The 19,932-nt window shown below is 54.2% G+C and overlaps 2 protein-coding genes across 8 annotated transcripts in view; both read right to left on the reverse strand.

The window, feature by feature from the left end:
- The window catches only part of KANK2 (KN motif and ankyrin repeat domains 2), an 18,049-nt gene extending 6,793 nt beyond the window's left edge, over positions 1-11,256 (reverse strand). Inside the window, exons 1-3 of the mRNA XM_023523401.1 lie at positions 11,144-11,256; positions 8,528-8,642; positions 6,939-8,150 (exon numbers count right to left, since the gene is read on the reverse strand). Coding sequence (XP_023379169.1) covers positions 6,939-8,150; positions 8,528-8,564 — 1,249 coding nt within the window. The 5' untranslated portion in view covers positions 8,565-8,642; positions 11,144-11,256. The remainder of the gene's footprint in view (positions 1-6,938; positions 8,151-8,527; positions 8,643-11,143) is intronic.
- An 846-nt stretch (positions 11,257-12,102) lies between these two features.
- DOCK6 (dedicator of cytokinesis 6) overlaps positions 12,103-19,932 on the reverse strand; it is a 33,774-nt gene continuing 25,944 nt past the window's right edge. For all 7 annotated transcript variants that reach the window (XM_023523427.1, XM_023523429.1, XM_023523428.1 and 4 more), the window contains 13 exons: positions 19,642-19,800; positions 19,417-19,517; positions 18,056-18,248; positions 17,826-17,969; positions 15,921-16,052; positions 15,818-15,832; positions 14,451-14,576; positions 14,265-14,354; positions 13,706-13,942; positions 13,254-13,397; positions 13,055-13,161; positions 12,762-12,923; positions 12,103-12,340 (listed from right to left, as the gene is read on the reverse strand). In XM_023523427.1, the coding sequence (XP_023379195.1) occupies positions 12,298-12,340; positions 12,762-12,923; positions 13,055-13,161; positions 13,254-13,397; positions 13,706-13,942; positions 14,265-14,354; positions 14,451-14,576; positions 15,818-15,832; positions 15,921-16,052; positions 17,826-17,969; positions 18,056-18,248; positions 19,417-19,517; positions 19,642-19,800 (1,653 nt within the window). In that variant the 3' untranslated portion in view covers positions 12,103-12,297. The remainder of the gene's footprint in view (positions 12,341-12,761; positions 12,924-13,054; positions 13,162-13,253; positions 13,398-13,705; positions 13,943-14,264; positions 14,355-14,450; positions 14,577-15,817; positions 15,833-15,920; positions 16,053-17,825; positions 17,970-18,055; positions 18,249-19,416; positions 19,518-19,641; positions 19,801-19,932) is intronic.

A 19,932-nucleotide genomic window follows, 5' to 3' on the forward strand; every position in this document is an offset into this window, starting at 1 on the left:
TTTATCATGATTTTTTAGAAAACCCACCTAGGTTGGCCTAAGGACCAAGGTGACTTTGTAGGCACCAGACCCTGAAGGTGCCCAGTGAGCATCTGGAAGTGGGGCCGGCTGGGAGCTCTAGCCCTAGATCACCAGCCTGGAGCGAGGGACAGAAGTCTAGTCACCACCCTGAGCAACTATCCAAGTCTCAGAACCGCTCAGGTCCCCCCCAGGCCACATGAAGCTCCCCTGTCACACTTCCCCAGGACTTCCCCTTCCTGCCACTGGCCACAGGCTCTGCAGACCAATTCATTTTAATTCCCTTAACAGTTAAAATCTTTTTTGAGATACACAGTAACTACTTTCTCAAGTCTGTGCACATACTCCACTTGAGTTAAGAACAGGGAGTAAATACTTGGGAGAAGCACATAGAACAGACAGATGAGACACTTGGCCATAAATGTGTCCGACAGCACCCCAGCCCAGGGCGTCACCGGGCCAGGCCGATTCCAGAGCTGGAGCCTGAACCCTGACGGGGGCCAAGAACATAGGCTGGGTTTTAATGTGAATCTCCTGATTTTTAAAAAAACCTTGTCAATAAATTCACGTCAAACAAACAAAAACATTTTGTGGCCAAGTGGAATGTGTCAGGAGGCAGATGGCCAGTTCACAATCTCAGTGTCTGCCCAAACTCAGGGCTCCTGGTCTAAACCCTGGGAGGGCTGAGGGAAACAAGTCAGGCACGAGAGAACAAATGCTGTGTGATTCTACTTTCAGGAGGACCCTGGAGGAGTCAGACTCATAGAGACAGGAAGTAGAATGGTGGGTGCCAGGGGTGGTGGGCGGGGGGAAGGCTGGAGGTGGTTTGTGTTTAATGGGGACAGAGTTTCAGTTTGGGAAGATGACAAAGTTCTGGGGATGGATGATGACAATGGCTGCACAACAATGCGACTGTGCTGAATGCCACCGATCTAGACATTGAAAAAGGATTATGATGGTAAATCTTATATTTTATCACCAGTTTTTAAAAAATGAAAATAAAATGGAGCAGGACCACGGCCCATTCCACCCCCAGGGAAAAGCAGGCCTTGCCTCCAAAAGCTTGGGCAGCTACTTTCCAGTGTGAGTTCAAGGTCTGACTCCGCAATGCTAAAATCACAAGAACAATAATGAGACTGATACTTATTACTGTTACTGCACTGCGGGGTGGGGCAAACCCATACCAAAATTTATGTGGCAGAACTAAAGTCCATGACCAGTTATGACCACTGTACATAAAAAGGCAGACATGGGGAACCTTGCCTAGGAGAGTAAAACATATTCCAAAGCCACAACGGTCCAAGCAGGGGGACGTTACTGCGGGGAGAGATGGGCCAGAGGAACAGAGGAGAGGGAGCCCAGCACAGCCCTCTCTGAGGGAACTTGGGGCCAGACAGGAGTTTCCACAGACCAGTGGTAAAGGGTGGGCTCTGTGGTGTGGGGTTGGGGAAAACAGTTTCTTCTAGCCAGGAAAAATCAAGCTGGATCCCTACCTCACGCCTTACACAGAAAACAAACTGTAGGAATAATATGAAGGTGCAACTCAAAGCCATAGGAAGAAAATGTAGCACAGTTATCAGAGGCGTCAGAAAAGGGAAAGATTCCTTTAAAAATTCCTCAAAGCACAAAGCACATATGAAAAACACAAGGTGATCTCACTTTTATGTGGACTCTAATAAAACCGAACTCGTTGATACAGAGAGCGGATTGGCAGTTGCCGGGGGCAGGGGACGAATGGGTGAAGAGGGTCAAAAGGCACAAGCTTCCGGTTATGAGATAAATCCCAGGGATATAATGTACAGCATGGTGACTACGGTTCTCATAATAATGTGCGGTACATTTGAAAGTCGCTAGAGAGTAGATCTTAAACATTCTCATCACAAGAAAAGAAAAACTGAAACTCTGTAAAGTGATGGGTGTTAACAAGACTTACTGTGGTGATCATTTTGTAACATATTATCTATATCAAATCCTTAATGTGTGCTCCTTAAACTAATACAATGCTATATGTCAATTATATCTCAGTAAAAATGGAAACATTAAAAAAAAAGTTCAACTACATCTGACATGAAAATTTCTATTTACTAAAAACTGAACAAAAAACTCATAGACAAAGTTGACTAATAGAAGAACATAGATGGGGGGAAGATATTCAATGCCAAAAATGGAGAAGCAATTTTATCCTTCTAGAACAGGAGTTAACAAACTTTCTCTGTAAAGGGCCAGATAGTAAATATTTTCTCTACGTGAGCCAGAAGGTCTCAGTTGGAAATAGCGCTAAAGCAGCTCTGGATAGTATGTAAATAAATGGGTGTGGCTGTGTTCTTTTAAATTTGAATTTCATATAGTTTTGTTCATGTCACAAAACGTTACTCTCCTTTTCATACTGTTCAACCAGTTAAAAACATAAAAACCATTCTTAGCTTGTGAGCCATATAAAAACAGGCAGCAGACTAGATTTGGCCTGCAGGCTGTAGTTCACCAACCCCTATTCTGGGATATGCCAGGAACTTCTCAAAATTGTCCAAAAAAAGTGGATGAAGGCTACAAATAAGCGGACCACAGAAGAATCTCATTATACATATATGGTAATGACCAACTTCAAAAGAAATCAAAGAAATGCAATTAAAACAACAAAGAGATACCACTTTGTACCAAGGTCAGACGGACAAAAAATTAAACAGATAAAACTGTATGTTGGTGGGGATGTGGGGAAACGGGCACCTCGGACCCAAGCACAGCTGATGAGAGTGTGGACAGAGAGAGCTTTTCTGGAGAGAATCATATAGAACTAAAATTGTGCATCTCCTGTTAACAAGTGACCCTACAGGAAGGGACAGGTGAGGATGGCCCTAGCACTGCTCATAGCAGTTAGCAACTGAAAGTAACCTTTCAGTTGGGGTGGGGGGGCGGTCAGAAAAGAAAACAGACTAGGGCATTAAAAGTGACAAACCAGATTTATGAACGTCGGGTGAAGAGTTCAATAATAGTGTGCACAGAAGAAAAAATAAGAACAAATTTTTTTTTTTTCTAAAGCACAATACCATTTTAGGAAATTAAACACATGCAGGGCATATTTTTCAAGGACACCCAAATATCTAAATAAGCTTCTAGAAGGTGGATTGCCAGGAATGATATTAAGTGGGGTGAGGGTGGGAATTCATGATGGGGGGGTGTGAATGGCGTAGAGTAGAGACTGACAAACTATGGCTCTAGGGCACATTACATTTTTAAATTTTTAAATGGTTGGAAAAAAATGTAAAGGATTCTATTTGGGACACGTGAAAAATATATGAAATTGACATTTCAGTGTGGATACATTATGTTTTCTTGGCACACAGCCACTCTCATTCACTCATTTATACCTACATTGTTTATGTCTGCTTTCATACTCCAAAGGCAGAACCCTGCACCAAATTCATCAAAATGTATACATTAAAAATGTGCAATTTTTGTATATTAAGTATACCTTAATAAAGCTAAAAAAAAGAAAGAACCGAGTACCACTGAGTCATGGCAACAGAGATCGCATGACCCGCAAAGTTGAAAATATTTACTGACGCTCATCACTGAAGGCAGAGATGAAGGCGAAAGAGTCAGGGAAACAGGTGCGTTGCCACGAGCTGAAGAATTTCATTAACTCAGATCTGTGCTCCGTAAGTCCAAGAGAAATCGTTAAGAGTTTAAATTACTCAGCCACCCTGGCAGGGTATAAAGCAATGTGGTAACAGACATCGAGGTCCTCGAAACTGCCCTTTGAGGAACTGCTGAGAAAACACGTAAGAGGACGTGAGGGGTCCTGCAGAAGGACATCTGCGTGGTGCCCTTGAAAGTAAAGAAAAAATAAGTAGCACATCCCAGGAATTTTTAATAACATGAGGAAATGCCCCTGAGATAATGTTAAATCGAAGAAATCCAAGAGTTTCAATCCTGGCTTCGAGAACCGTGGGCAAATTCCTTAACCTCCCCGTGTCTCAGTTTCCTCGTCTGTAACACGGAGATTAAAAGCACCACGTCACCTCATAGAGGTTCTGCAGACTTAAAGGAATTAAAATACGAAAAGGGAATCAAATAATGTCTTGGTCTGTATTAAGGGCTGCCTAAATGCTTTTAAAAATAAAATAAAGCAAAATGACAAACTTCACCAGCTCCGTGTCATGAGATTTAAAAAATATATTTCTTCTGTGTTAAGAATTTCAGAGGGAAAGAAGTATTGACAGCAGCTGCATTTGGCGTGGGTGGGTTTAAGGGGGTTTTATTTTGTGTTCTAGATTTTTCTGTACTTCCTAAAGCTTCCACAGAGAACACGAACTGCTTTCATAGGAATATGTTTTGAACAAGAACAAATTTCAAAGCCTTGGAGACCCCGCGCATGCACATGACTGGCTGCCCCTTCTCCCACTGATCGCTCTGTGGGGCCTTGCGAGGTGGGGGGATGGGTCTTTGGGGGTCTCCATGCCTCTAGTAGCCCTACCTACCTTTGCCAACTGGAGGGGAAGGCTGCCACTCACCCTTCTCACCTTTCAACTGCAGTGAGCAAATTCAAGGTGGCAGAGAAGGCTGGGCTCCTCTTTGCCTCCTCCTCCAGGTAGCCCTCTCTGACCTATGCATCTGGCTGACCCACCTAAGCATGGTACAAACACTTGTCAAGTCCTTGTAGTACCTCACGTCCCATATTGCTCCCTCCTGTCTACAAGCCCTGGAGGACCCAACCCTGATGTTCAAGCTATCCCGGACCTCTCTTCTCTGGCCTCATCCTATTCCACACCCACGCCCCGCCCTCACCTCAAGGCCTTTCTCCCTGGCGTGCCCCCTCCCCGAATGCTCTTCTCACCTCTTTGCCACCTGGCTGCTTCTTTCCTGTCACATCTCATTTCAAAGAACCAACAGCTAACCCCAGGCACCTACTAAGTGCCTGGTGCCCTGCTGAACACTTGACATGAATTGAAACATTTAAGCCTCACATTAATCTGGTGGCATCAGCCTGTCAGGATCCCCAATTTGCACACCAGGCACAGAGAGGTTAAATTGCTCAGGGACACAGAGCTAGGGGGCAGGGAAACCAGCGTTTGAACCTAGGCTACCACCCCACGGAATCCCTGCTACCCCATGCCTGTTTATCTGCTTCAAACTTGTATTTTCTGAAACGATATTTCTTCGCTTATTTATTGTGGTCTCTTATCTGGTTATTGCAGGAGTTTGTCTGTCTTGTGCACTGCTGTGTCTCCAGTGCTTAGTAGAGTTTGGCACACAGCAGGCACTTGATGAACGTTTGCTGAATGAATAGACATTGAAATGATTAGCACACGCCAGTTCCAATTAAGCAAGGTGGAGACTGGTGCTGGCTGCAGCAAGAGGGAGTTAAGTGAGACACAAGGAAGGACTGTTAGGGCTTCCATAGAGTGGGGACATTGCTATGTCTGTGTGTCCTGCAGGCAGGAGGCCCCATGGCTGCCCTGGAAAGCATGTCTGGAATGGAGGCTGCCTCTCAGATCTCGAGGCTGGGCCGGGCAGGGCCCCTGGCTGGGGGCCAGAGTCACAGGGCCTGGTGTTTGGGATGGATGCAGAACAGAGGGGTGGTGCCCGGAGCTGGCCAGGAACAACATGGGGAAGCAAGGAAACATATCTGGGTCCCCACCCTCCAGCTGTGCCCGCTGGTCCCACCATGGGGTTCTGGCCACCTGACATTCGAAACTGGGTGGGGGACTTGGCCCCACCTCTGAGCCATACTGCAGGTTCAGATCCTTAGCCACTTCCTGGCTATGTGACACCAGACAAGTGCAGCTTCTCCCTGAGCCTCAGTTTCCCCAACTATAAACAGAGTCGTCCTGAAAATCATCAGCAGAAGTAGCAATGAGCTCTGACTGAGCACTTACTGTATGCTCTAATTCACGAGTGTCCTAGAGGTGGAGACCCTTATTATGCCACTTCACAGACAGGAAAGCTGAGGCCCAGAGAGGTGAAATTGCTCGCCCAGGGACACACAGCAAGAAGTGAGATTTGAATCCAGATTGCCTGGCTGCACAGTTCCCAGTCTTCAGCTCCTCCGTGGGTGAAACACTCAGCATAGCACTCAGCACCACACTGGTGTCCGATAAAGAACAGCTGTTGTCATCATGAATCACTCCAGTAGCTTCTCCCAGGGGCCCAACAGTGGTAGGGCAGCTGCCATCCTGCACATCCCACATCCCCTTTCTTGACATGAGGACTCAGCACTTCCTCCAAGGGGCACCCCCCCCCCCTCAGGACTTGGGTGGGGCTCTTCTATCCCCATCATCCAGGGGTAGGCAGCTAGGGACACAAGGATTAGCTCAGTGTCGGGCATGTGACTCAAACCAGCCAACGAGTGCCACCCCTAGGATTTTTACTGGCACTCTTTGGACTGAGGGGCTCCCTTTCACAGAGCTGCAAGGGCAGATGCCGAAAACAGTGGGGCCACCTTCTCCTGCCTGAGAGAGAAACCTCCAGGTTGCACAGAGGAAGAGAAAAAGAAACACAGAGTCCAGAGCACCTGGATCCAGCTATGCCTGAAGCTGTCCCTAAGTTATATGAACAACACATTTCCTTTTCATTGCTTAAAAGGGTCTGAGATTAGTTCCTGCCACATTGACTATAAACAGGGAAGATTTTTTTTTGCCCAGCAAACTGACAGCCTTGGGGACCCTCCGCCCCCCAAATACCTCGTTTTCTGGACACTTACAATGAGCTAGAATGAGAACACACACTTAACACCCGATTTCTCTGCATGGTCCCTACAGCACTGAGTTGGTGGTACAATTTTGCCCCCTTTTTGCAGATGAAGAGACAGAGGCTCCGAGGAGAGGAGCGGTCTGGTGGAAGGCCAAGACTGGAGCTGGCCCTGCGATTCGGATGAAGAAAGAAGGACCCTCCATCATCCTCCCCGGACAGTTAAGGCTCACCTGCTGGCCCATCGCAGCTTCGCTCTGTGATGCTGATCTTCTTCACCAGGTGGACATTGCCAGTGGATGGAGTGGGCGCAGGGAACACCGTCTCCACCACCTCATGGCTGCGGAACACAGGAGAGCTCTCGGCCCCTCCAGATGTTGCCAGGGCCCGCAGCCCTGCCCCGTAGGGCTCCAGACTCTGGGCCCGCTGTGCTGGGGCCCCGGCGGCTGTGCTGGCTGCCACCTCCACCTCTCGTGGCCCCTCTACCACCCGGATGGTGTCCACGCGAACTGGGCTGTCTGGCGGTGGCCAGGCCTGGGGCTGAGGATCAGCCTGCCGGGCTTGAGCTGCCTGCAGCTCCTGGAGCGCTTTCTTGAGCTGGGTCTCCAGCACAGCAACCTTGGCAGCGAGGGCTGCCTCCCCGTCGGGCATGCCCAAGTCCCGCTCTCGGACCCAGGTGCCCACGCTCCGGGTCTCCAGTGCCACAGGGTCCTCGGGGGTCTCAGGGAGGTCCAGGCAGAGCTCGCTGCGGCTCCGGCCCCCTGTGGGGTGGCCCAGGAATTTCTGGCTCTTGAGCTGCACTGTGAGCTGCCGCTTCTCCTCTTGTAGCACCGAAAGCTTCACCTGAAGCACGGGGATCAGCTTTACCTGCTCCTCGAGCTGCCGCAGCTTCCGCAGGGCACCCGCCATCTGCTCCCGCACATGGGCCAGGTGCCCGGCGCTGGGTGGCACTGGCGTGGACAGTCCCGAGCCCCGTGGCGTCGGGGGCGGCAGCCCCACGCCTACCAACGAGCTCGTGGAGCCCGCCATGCTGGGCGTCAGGGAGCCCAAGCCAGTGGGTGCGGCCGCCTGGTCCTCGAGGCGGCGCCGGGCATCCAGCAGCGTGCGCTCCACACGCGGGTTGAAACCGCCACGGGCCTCCAGGGCGCCATACTGTGGATAGAAGCCCCGCCCGCAGTAGGAGTAGGCTGAGTGGCGGCTGTCCCCACTGGCATTGGAACACAGCGACTCGGTGGACGTCCACCAGGAGCCAGGGCCTCGGGGAAGCGAGCCGAGGCGGGGCCGGCGCTGCACGGCCACGCGTCGCAGCGTGTGGCCCTTCTCAATGTCATCCACATATTTGAGAAAGTCCAGGTCCAGGCGGTAGCCGTAGGGCGTCTCCACGGAGTAGGGAGGGTCGGTCTCCTTGGCGGGGAAGGCAGGCGGGGAGGCTGGGCCAGGGGTCCCTGGGGCAGGGAGAAACCAGCACCTCTGAACACTGATATCCCCTCTGGAGGAAGACTGATGCCCCCAGGAGAGTCAAGGTCTATTTGCCCGAGGGAAGGGAGCCCACTGGCCCTCACCTGCTCAAGTGTTTAGCCCTTCTCAACCCCCGTCTCCCTCTCCCACAGAACAGGGCCCTCGTCTCCCTCTCAGACTCTCCGGCCACAGCCAAGCTTTTCCCATTCAGGCGCTCGGGGCAGGGCTCTGTTCCATCCTCAACCCCCACCCCAGGTACAGCCATATCTCTCTCCTCCTTTAGGCCTCCAGCACAGGCCCACCTCCCCTCACCCTCCCTCCTCCAAGCCCTGGGCAGGGCCCTCTTCCTCCCCAGAGGCCTGACCTGGGAAGGGGGCTGGCGCATGCAGGACTTGGGCCATCCTCTGGGCTGCGGATGCTCCTCAACGATCACTGAGAGACCCTGAATCCGACCACCTGCAGCACAGGCTGAGGCTCACCTGGGGAGAGGGGGCGATGCAGATGGGAGTCAAGAGGGGTCTGCAGGGGGAGGGGGGAGATGTGGCCACCCCCCTCCACGGCTGTTCCCCTCAACACCCCTCTTCCTTGGGTATGGGACCCTTTCGTAGGCGCACACCCAGCCAGGCTGTGGAAAGGGGTGGGGGGGCCCCCACGGCCTGGAACAAAGAAACCAAACCTCACAGCCTGCCGGCACATCTGTCCAGCCCCTGGACAGGCTCCAGCTGTTCCTACAGCCCAGCCTCCATGAGGCCCCCAGGGCAGGGGCCCCAAGCCGTATAGGCCCCACCCTTCCTGCACCCCAATCCCCCAGCCCAGGCCAGGAGCTCGTTATGAGGACAGATAGGGGCTGAGATGGGCAGGGGTCTGGGATGCTAATGCAGGGGTAGGGGGGAGTCTTCCTGTAAGGATCTAAGGAGACAGAGACTCAGGGACACAAAGAGAACTCAGGGGAGGGAACCCCAAAACAGAGCGGGGTCAGGCCAGCAGGGTGGGGGGGTGGTAGGGAAAGTTGTGGGGAGGCAGTGAGAAGCAAAGCCTTTCCCCTTTATGGAAACGATTTTCTCTAAAAATAAACAGTTTTGCTGCTGGGCTACACGAGAACTTCCTGCTCCCACAGGACACGTCCGGCTGGGGGGGCAGCAAGGATAGAGGCTGGGCCACCCCGGGAAGTCATGGGGGTGTGGGGAGGAAGTAAGAGGGGCACTTGGAAGCTGCAAAAGGGAGGAACAATCACGGCCTCTCACTAACCAGCCCCAGCCCTGGAATCTGGCTAGTTTTGTTCCCAACTCTCCACCTGAGCTTAGCCAGTTCTTTCCTCCAGCCACCCTGCTGCAGCGGCCCCGGCCTATCCCACTACCAGAGAGGACAGTTTCTGGCCTGTGGGTGCCAGGGCAGTGGGTACCTGGGAGGATGGGCCAGGTGGGGCACCTGCGGGCATGAAGGCAGGGCTGGGGCTCCAAGGGCTGCCAAGCTGTCTTGTTGCACACCCTGAGTGTCTCTTGCTTAGTGTCTTGCTTTATCTCTCTTGTCCTGGTCTCTCTGCGTCTCTCCACGTCTCTCTGTGTCTCTCCACGTCTCCTCTGCGTCTCTCCACGTCTCTCTGCGTCTCTCCACGTCTCCTCTGCGTCTCTCCACGTCTCCTCTGCGTCTCTCCACGTCTCCTCTGCGTCTCTCTCCACTTCACTCTCCCTGTCCCTCCACGTCTCTGTCCTCTGTTCTGTCTTGTAAAGCCTGGAACACACAGTCACTGATTGTAGGAAATTTGGTTTTCCACTTGCCTGAAGGCTCATCCCCTGCACAACAGGATCAAAAATATTTCCTGGGGACCCAAAAGAGACTGGAGGCAAGAAGCAGGATTGGAATAGCCTGTGGGGGGGAGGCCCTGAAGGTGGACAAGGGTAGGGCGAATAATAGTAATAACTACAACGATGATCTGAGCAAATCACTTGGTCATCAGACAAACCCACCAGCTGGGTAGTTACCAAGGTGTTTCACAGATTGGGAATCTGGAGGCACAGAAATATGCAGTGACTTGCTCAGGGTCACTAAAGGGGGAAGTGGCTGGTCCTGGATTTGAACCTAAGCCTGTCAGATTCCCAAGCCACCCTCACTCCCACTCAACATCTCTCAACTCATTTCTCAGGCAAAGACTGAGGTCTGGGAGTCTCCAGACATTTGACCACCCCTGGAGAGGGCAGGTGACTCCAGGTCGAGAAAGAAGATTGGGGGTGGGATGAGGCTGTCTGGGGCTTGAGGCCCCTCTCCCTCTACGGAACCCTTGGGGGTCAGGGAGGAGGACAAGAGATAAGAGACAGAGAAAGGAAGATAGGACACTTGAAGAGGCGACAAGGCTGGGAGCTCAGGGAAGCGGCGCAGGGTCCGGGAAGCGAATGTCCGATGGGGTCTCCCTAAAGCTCCTCTCGCAGACCGGCCTGGATGTCTCTGGGGTCTTCCCGCCCTCTCCCCGCCCCAAAGATGGGGTTGAGAAGGACCCCGCCCGTGCAGAGAGGGGCGGGGCCTGCGGGGTCCCCGGCTAATGGCAAACAGCTGCCGCTCCCCACGCTGGCCCAGCCGCCAGGCCGAGGCCCAGCCCGGCCGGACGCTCCGCCGCCTTCCCGCCGCCTGGGGCCTGGCTCCGGCCGGGCGGTGGAGGAGGGCGAAGCGGGGAAGAGCAGGGGGAAAGAGGTAGAGAGGGAGCAGAGATGGGGAAGAGGGGAGGGAGTAAAGAGCGAGAGGTAGACGTAAGAGGAGGACGGGGTTGGGGGAGAGAAGCGGGGACGGGGTCAAAGATGAGGTCGGGGCATAAACGCGGGGACCGAGACACTCAAAAGTCCATAAAGTTTGGGTTGAGATGATGAAGTTGGAGGCAGCGGCTGATAGAGACCCGCGAGGTCGCGCCCCGGTGTTTGGGATGGGGTGGTGATTACGCTCGGACCCCGATCCGGACTCGAACCCCGACCCGACCCCGGGTCCTACTCGCCTCGCGCACTCCGGCAGCCGCCGTCCCTGCGTCCCGCCGCCCGTGCGTCCTCCGCGCGCCACCGACCGGCCAACCGGCCCTCGGCGGTAGCCCCGCCCCGCCCCGCCCCCTCCGGCTGGCCCGCCCCCACGGCTGGCCCCGCCCTCCCGGTCGCCTGCGGGTCCGGCCGCGATGGGAGTGCGGCCTGGAGGACACGATCGCACCTGGACGGCAGGTGTGTGTGTGTGCGCGGGAGGGCATCCGGCTATGTCCCCTCGCCGCCCCTCCCCGAGTCCCCGGAGCAGGGGCCCCAACCGCTGTCCCGCCCCTCTCATGCGGTGGGCGGGGTGGGCGGGAGGGACGGGGCTGGCCTGGGTCCAGCTCTAGGAGGGCGCGGCGGGAGGTCACCCCTCCCCCAGCCGGCCCAAGGCTGGAGGCAGCCCAGCGCAGGCCTGGTACGCGGTGGCGTGACCGCCGCGGGGCGGGGAGGGGGGCTGGGTCAGTTCGAGGCTGCATAGGCCCTGGCCAAGGCCTGCCGGACGTGGGCTCCAGTCCCAGCCCCACCATGCCTTTAAGTGCTTGGCGCCTCAGTTTCCCCATCTCTAAGATGGGGTTAAGAATGTGCCTACCTGATGGTGGTTCTGAGAAGATTCGCTAATTATGAGTCAGGGGTCTATGGGATTTCCTTTGGGCAAAAAGACCCATAAATGGGGCAGTGTCTTCTCGGGAGCCTTTTTTAGTACAGGGCTGGGCACTCAGCAAGGGTTTCATAAATGTTACTATTATTCCTCATATACACATATGACATTTTCATTTGTTGCCATCTCCACCAGAACGTCTGCCCCACAAGGGCAGGCGCTGGCGTCTGTTGTCAGTTCTGTGTCCCTGGCACCCAACTGAGTCTCAGTGCCTGTCAAAGATCAGGGTGTGTGGATAGACTGCTTTCATGACATGGATCCCAAGGACCATAACACACAGGCTGCTTATAAAAACCATTTTAAATTAAAAAAGGTAAGAACTATCAGTGCACAGGCAGAAACAGACAGGGACAGAAACCCCGGGCCCACATGCAGCGTGGTCACCCCACAGCCAAGTGCATGGTGGTACGAACTCCCATAAAGACTGCTGTGGCAAGGGAGCGGGTTGCTCTGGGAGTGGCTTCAGGCACTTGGGGCTCAGAGTTCAGCCTTCCGGAAACTCGCTCTGTTCAAAGAGTTCCTAGGGGAGGAATGAGGTGGGTCAACATGGCCACAGGGCCCCCAACCCCATAGTACTCCCAGCCCGCTCCCACCCTCTTCCAGAGTTCCTTCTAGAATCTTCCCTGCTCCTTTCATATCCATTCTGATCCGGCTGTGGATTCACAGATACTCTGTTGAAACCTATCACTGGGGGTATGACTCGTGCCCATTTTACAGATGTAGAAACCAAGGTTCAGAAAGATGAAGTTGCATGTCTGGGAACTGACCCAACAAAATCTGACATGGCTGCCCAGAGCATGCATTTGTGTACACGTCCTAGTTGTCACATGCTTGTGTAAAAGCCAAGTGCACGTGTTAATGCGCAGGACAGCCCCCATCCCGTGCCTGTCTGTGCCTGCCTCCTCTTGGTGTCTCTAGGGTGGGGGGCATGGGTCAGGCACCTGAGGCCGGCAGTGGATGGTGCTAGCAGCTGGGGCAGGCGCTGGGTGAGCAGGGGCTGCAGAGCCTCCCGCAGGCGGCCGTAATTGCGCTCCAGCTCACGGTGGTACTCCTTCTGGTCCGGCCCAATCAGAGCCTTGTTCTTCCTCAGTGCATCCTCACACCTGAGGGCCAGATGGCAGGAGGTGCTCAGGGACTGGCACTCAGGAGAGAAAGCAAGACCAGAGGTGGGGTGTCCATGAGGTGGGGTCAGGAGCTAGAATGGAGGGGCTCTAATGGGTGAGGTCAGGCCTACTTTTTGCAGAAGTCCTTAAAACAGAGTCGCAGCTTGTTGTGATGCCTGAAGAGCTTGGGATCTTCTGGGATCTCTGCCAAAAATACTTGGGCCACCTCTAGGGGACCCTGTGGGGAGAGAGGGGCTTATGAGAGTGTCTGCATGGCCCCTGGGGGACCTGCACGGCCCCTGGGCAGCCTGCATCCCCCACCAGCCATGCCTGGTTCACAGTGGGCCCAACAGAGCCTTGTAGCACCATCTGCAGCATCTTGGCATCAGGCGGGTCCTGCTCAGTGGCAAAGGCCAGCTCCCGTGTCTTCTTCTGCATATCTTCGATGGCCACCTCCACTGGTGTCAACACTGTCTGCAGGGTTGGGGGATGGCATGCACTGGCTGGGGCCTGAAGATATCCTGACCCAGGCCAGCACAAAGCAGCTAGGGTGGGAGGGGGTCCAAGTGGCTGTGTAATGAGCAGTGTCTGGGGACTCCTGCCTCTCTGGGTGTGGCAAGGTCAGGGGCCTGGCTCGGCTGCTTTTGTCTGGCTCTGGGGTCTTTGGTTTGGTTGTGGTCAGCTGGGTCTGGAGGCAGAGATTTAAGGCTACAGATTTGGGTCTGGAGGTTGGAGTTTGGAGACCCCTCCCCTCCCAGACCCGGGTCTGGGCCCCCGCCCACCTCCTCCCGATGGCACACGTGGATGCGAGTCTTGATGTAAGGGAAGGCGTGGTCCGTGCTCAGCAGTGTCTTGCGCTTGTGCTGTTCATGCAGCTCCCCGTGTGCACGCCCGTCGGGTGTGAAGGGCGTGCAGAACAGAAAGGTGCGCAGCCCGTAGTTGCGATCGAAATAGGTCACCCGGTCCTTAAGCTCATAGGTGTCGAAATGCGGTTCCACATACGTGATCTGGATGTAGGCCTGGGGCACAGGGCTCAGGTGTGAGGTTCCCACAGCTCTAACATATCCCCCCGGGGCTCACCAAACTCCCAGTGGGACCCCAACCCTGGAGAAAGGGGATTTGGGCCTCCATGGATCTGGGGGCTTTGCATCTGGGGTTCCCAGGTCTCTCTACATCTGGATGTTTGAGAATCCCAAGGTTAAGGATTTGGGGGTCCCCGAGGGAGATAAGCTTTGGAGTTTCCCAGAGAAAAAGGATTTAAGGGTCCCTAGGAAAGAGTACTTGGAGTCTCCCTAAATATAAGATTTTGGGGACTTCAGGGATATGGTCAGGAGCCCTCACCTTCTGGGGGTCAAGCTTGGTCTTGTCCACAGGGTTTGAATCTTTGACAATCTCGACTACATCCTCCCCAAATCTCTCCGTGTAGAACTCCTGGGGACACCAGGCTGACTCGGGCTGCACAGGTACAGCCCCCACTCCACCCCAGGGCAACCCCATGCCCACCCACTCCCCACCACCATGACGTGCCTCCAGCCGGTGGGAGATCTCTGCCAGCTTCGTGATGGATGGCTCCTTGTACACAAACTCCTGCTCATCCAGGTCACCGAAGCGGGCGCCATAGAAACCCACACGGAAGTATGTTCCAAAAACGCGCTGAGGCTACAGGAAGGGGCGTTGTTGCCTGAGGCCCTGGGAGAGGACCCCCTGCCCCAGAGGCCCTTGGGCCCCACATGTGAAAGAGGCGGACATGGGCAGAGTGAACCCTGAAAGTACTGAGGCATGGACCCAAATGACTGCCCTTGCCCACGCCCTCACTCTTTCTCCCTAGCTTCTGTCTCTTACCTTCCCCAAATCTTTATCATTTAACAAGCCCCTAGTTTCTGTTTCTCCCTCTCACCCCATGCAGCTCTTCAGAGCCTGGATCCCAGTATGAAAAGACTGGGGCTGTACTGCTCACAGCTGTGTCCTTAATGCCTATGGGGCTGTGTATACAGCAGATGTTCAATAAATGCTCAGGACAGAAGCTCTGGCTCCCTTGTTCCAGGGCATCCTCCCCCCGCAGCCTCCCCTGGAAGGCTGGGGACCCCCCCCTCCACCAGAAAGGAAGGGGGTAGTTGCATGTTCACTCACCAAGGCATATCCGGATGGGGTGGGGCAGGCACCAGGAGATGGGTTGGGGAGCAGGGGCAGAGAGACAAAGTCATGGGAGAGGTCAAAGGTCGGAGCCCCCAACCCTCAGGATCCTGGTTATGCTGCCCCATGAGAACCATCCCAGGGTTAGAGATGAAAGATCCAGTGAGGGAGGGGACCTGCCCGTCCCACCCAGCCCACACCCAGCCTGCCTGCCTCAGCTCTGGTTTCTTGCCATCTTTGGCTAGAAAATTCTCCCCAAACTAGGAGATGCCTAAAAATAGACCCAAGTGGGGGAGAGGCGGGAGTAGAGGATCATTAAATGGCAATGAGGAGCAGAGATCCTGGGGGAAGCTGGGGAGACAGGGAGAGAGAGACCAAGAGAGACAGGGTGGGAATGACCAAGAGAGGGAGAGAGAGAGACAGGGGAAGATGGAGGGAAAGAGACCAAGACACAGAGACAAAGAGAAACAGAGGGAGTCGGAGCCCCTACTTTTAGGCAGAGTTCCCCCCCCAGCAGGCCCTGCCCGAGGGAGGGGTGTCTCTGAAGAGCTCCCAGCTGGGTGAGTCACAGGCTGCCCTGGAGATTTGGGGCAGGGAGGGGGACCTGAGGGGAAGTAGTGGGGTGCGTCATCACCCACCAAGCCTGGGACCCTGTGGCCAGGAAGCCATGCTCCTCCAGCGCCCCCTGGTGGTATGTCCCTAACCACAGCTGATCCACTGTCTTGGGGCCCCAGAGGCAGATGGCCACCAGGCGGACTCACCTCCCAGCCAGAGCTCTGTGGGGGAGAGAAGAGTCAAGGTCACTTGAGTCGAGGAAGTGGGGTCAGGGCCAAAGGCAGAGTCTGGGAGGGCATCTGGGCCCACCTGGTGCATGATCTTGGTGAAGGCTTCCTGCAGTTTGCCGTGCACAGCAGCCAGCTTCTTGTAGTCCCGGTGGGCTTCCAGGATGGGGATCAAGGTCTTGTACACCTCGTTCACTGCCTCATAGAGCCCGCCCTGGGGGGTGGGGTGGGGCAGGTTAGGATTCCCAGCACCCTCCCTGGACTTCTGCCTGGAACAGCCAGCTCCTCTGTGTTTCTACCCTCCCTCCAAGGCTCCGTCCTCCATCACCTCCTCCAGGAAGCCCACTCTGACCACCCCCACCCCAGATAGGGCAATAGCCTTTCCACTCAGCCCCTACAGGCCCCTCTGTGGTCTGCACCACATTTACTATGTAACAGGTGCTGTGTACATCTGCACTTTACTCTCGCTCCTTCATCGGTGATTGGAGGTGCTGTTTTTTTTTTTTTTTCTCCTTTCATTCCTCAGAGGGGAAACTGAACCTCAGAGACATGGAGGGGCCAAGAACGCCAGCCCACCTGGTCTGGTGCCTAAAACCTCCCTGACCACTAATGGCCGCTTATGGGTGCTCCTTGTCCCCAGCTGGTGCCAGCGTGAAGCCTGACACGCAGCAGGCATCCTGGGATGTTTGCTGACTATCAGAAGGTCTGTGTTTACCTTCTGGCTTCTTCTCAGGGGGCCTTTGTCTCTGAGACTCCAGCAAAGCGACCATAATGAAAACAACATCACTAGCGGGGCTGGCACCACAGAAAAGAAATCTCGCTGGGCGACCTGACCCTGAATCTGAGTGGGGTCCTGGTTCCCAGAAATGCGGGACCTGAAGAATAAGCGAAGCACAGGCACAGGGACAGACCAGCCCCTGGAAGGCCTCTGAGAACAAAGCCCTGGCCTCTGACAAGTGAAATGCAGGAGAAACCAATTGCTTTCACACAAACGAGCAAAGTGGAGGAGAAACCCCTTTACAACAGTGGAAAATAAATGCCTAGGCATCAACTTATCAAGAAATACATAAAGCCTCTATTGCAAAAAGAGGGGAACTGAGGCTGTTTTTTGGTTTTGTTTTCTTTGTTTCGATTAAAAGAGACTCAAGAGACTTGCAGGCACAGCCATTGTGGATCTTATGTGGATACTGATTCAAACAAATCAACCACAATAAAAATTTTCTGGAGATAATTAGGGACATCTAAGCATGGACTGGTATTTAAGAATTCCTGTTAAATTGGTCATGTGGAATAAGAGCTGTGCAAAAGGGACTTTATCAGTGGGAGCCGCAGAGAGACACTCGTGGGTGTGACGGTGTGATATCGGATTTTAGGCTGGAACTTCTCCAACTCCAAGTGCACGGGAATCTGAGATCTTGTTAAAATGCAGGGTTCAGAACTCTGCATTTCTAACAAGCCTTAGGTGATGTCTACACTGCTGGTCCTCTGACCATACTGAGTAGCAAGGGTTTATAAAAACTTCAGCCGAACGGTCATGTTCAGTTTCATCAATTTGTGAAAACTGGGATCTTGTCTTTTTAGATGTCAAAAAACCCACACCCTGTCCCCCCACGAAAAAAAAAACCAAAAAAGCTAGAGGCAAAGAGATAAAACAAGATAGTAAATACAGATGGCTGATGAATTCGAGTGCTGGGTATGAAGATAGAGGTACAACTTTCTTATTTTATGTATGCTTGAAATTTTCTATAGTAAAAAAAAATTATTTTAATAGTAGCTAAATATATTGAAGGCTTACGATATCCAGGCTGTGTGTCTAGGGTTGTACAGGGAGAAAGGCAGGTAATGGGGGCCTCTGAGGGTCCTGATTCTCTGCAAATCCCCCGCCTGGAAAGGGCCGGGCAGTAGCTTCCCCTTGAGTCTCTGGGAACAGGTATCTATGCTGCCACCCAGCCCAAGCTCGGGGCCCTGCAGCAGCCCCAGGCCTCACCATGGTGAAGTAGGCAGCAGCCTGCTCCAGCAGCCCCACCAGACCCAGCTCTGTGAAGTGCTTCCCAGAGCAGAAGCCCTCCTCGTCAGGCGACAGGATGTCATCAGAGATGGCGGACTCTTCCAGCACATTGGATGAGATATTCTGGGACGGGAGGTGGTGTCAGAACCTGGTCCCTTGCCCCGCACATCCCCCTCACCCCGAAACCCACCACCCCTCTGGCCATTCACCTGGAAGGAAACGCAGCCCACAGGCAGGTGGCGGCTGTCCTCCAGCAGGGCGAGGTACTCGGCCACCAGGGCAGCCGCGTGCACCATGCACTGTGCGGCCTCTGCATGGTTGCCCAGCTCTCCATGCTTCCCTGCCATGTTCTGCAGCCACGTCAGCCGCAGGTCCGGGGAGCCCTGGTAACCCCGGGCAATCCTGGTGCCCAGGTGAGGGGGGATGTGAGAAGGAAGGGAACCCACCTTGCCCACCCTTCACCCCACGCATCTGCTCCACTGACCAGCCAATCTCCTCACCTATACCCCATTCACCTGTCCATCGTTATCTATCCCCTCACCTGCCTGTCTCTTCACCTGTCCCGTCTCCTGTCTCACCTGTCCATCTACTCACCTGTACTCCATTCACCAGTCCAGTCTCTCATCTGTTTCCTCACCTGTCCTACCTTGCATTCTTTCACCTGTTTCACCTGTTCATCTCCTTAGCCATCCCCCATGGCAAGTGGCAGCTGTCTTCAAGCCTGTCTATCCCTTCACCGGGCTCCTCACCTACCCATCCCCTTGGCCACTCTCCCACCTGTTCATCACCTTACTTGTCTCCTCATCTATTGTTCCACTCATTTTCTCACTTATCCTTCTACCTGTCTCTCACTGACCAGCAAATCTCCTCACCTGTACCACATTTACCTGTCTCCTCACCTGTCCAGTCTGTCACCTATTCCCCTGCCTGTCCGACCTCTCACCTGTCTTCCCATTTGCTTGTTCATCATCTCCCTTCTTCCTCTATTCACCTATCTCCTCTCTTACCCAACCCCTCACCTATACATCCTTTCACAACCTCCAAAACTGTCATTCTATTACTTGTCCTGCTCATCCGTTTTTACCTGTGGAACCGTGAGCCATGCCCTACTCACCAATCCCCTTGCACATGCACCATTTCGCATGTCTACCCAGGCCCATCCCTCCCATTGGCTAACTTCCCTATCTGCAACACCTGTCCCTCCATCTCCCACTCCCCAATTTCTTATTAAATACCCCTCACCTACAAATCACTTATTGCCCTGATCCATCACCCCTTCACCCATTGTTAGCACCTCACCTGTCTCTCCTACCTGACTCCTCTCTTATCTTTGTTCTGTAGGTTCATCTAGCATGTTATCACCTTACCTGGACTCTCACCTGTCTGTTCACTCACCTGACTATCTTCATCAGTCTGCTCTCCCGGCCCTTCTTCATCTGTCCTTCCTTGCTTGTCCTTCTTATCACCTGTATTCTCACCTGCTCCCTCCTTACCTTCTCATATATCTACCCATCTGTCCCCTCACCTGTCTGGGTGCAAGTGGCTAAAGGTCCCCCCTAGCCCTCCTCACCTGTACATGAGGTCAATGAGCATCTCAGGGTCCTCCTGATGCTCTTTCATCTTCACCGTGTCCGTCAGGATCATATGCAGGTTGAACATCAGGTCCTGGACCTGGAGTGGGGCAGTGGCCCTCATTGGGAAGTGACAGGGCAGAGGCGGTGGGGCCAGGGGTCGAGCAGGACAGGGCAAAGACCCCTTGCTTGCCGAAGGTGGGGCAGGGGCCTGGTGGGGTCACCTGCTCCGCAAAAGTGGTGTCCCGCAGCCCCACGTCCTCCTCGGCATAGGTGAGGATGGTCTTGAGCGACCGTCGCAGGTGCTCTTCACTGAAGTTCTGCGTTGTCCCCACCAAGGACGACAGCGACATGGTCACTTGCATCTTCACGCGGGCAAAGTTCTGCAGGGGCAGGGAGGGAGAGCACGCCTGCGGCCTCGAAACCTCACACCGAGGGCTTGCTCAAACTGCTGACTTCGCCTCTCTCCCCACCCACCCTCGGTCCACCAAACCCCTGGAAGCCTGCCCCTCCTC

Source organism: Pteropus vampyrus, unplaced genomic scaffold (genome assembly GCF_000151845.1).
Source record: "Pteropus vampyrus isolate Shadow unplaced genomic scaffold, Pvam_2.0 Scaffold391, whole genome shotgun sequence".
Classification (NCBI taxonomy): domain Eukaryota; kingdom Metazoa; phylum Chordata; class Mammalia; order Chiroptera; family Pteropodidae; genus Pteropus; species Pteropus vampyrus.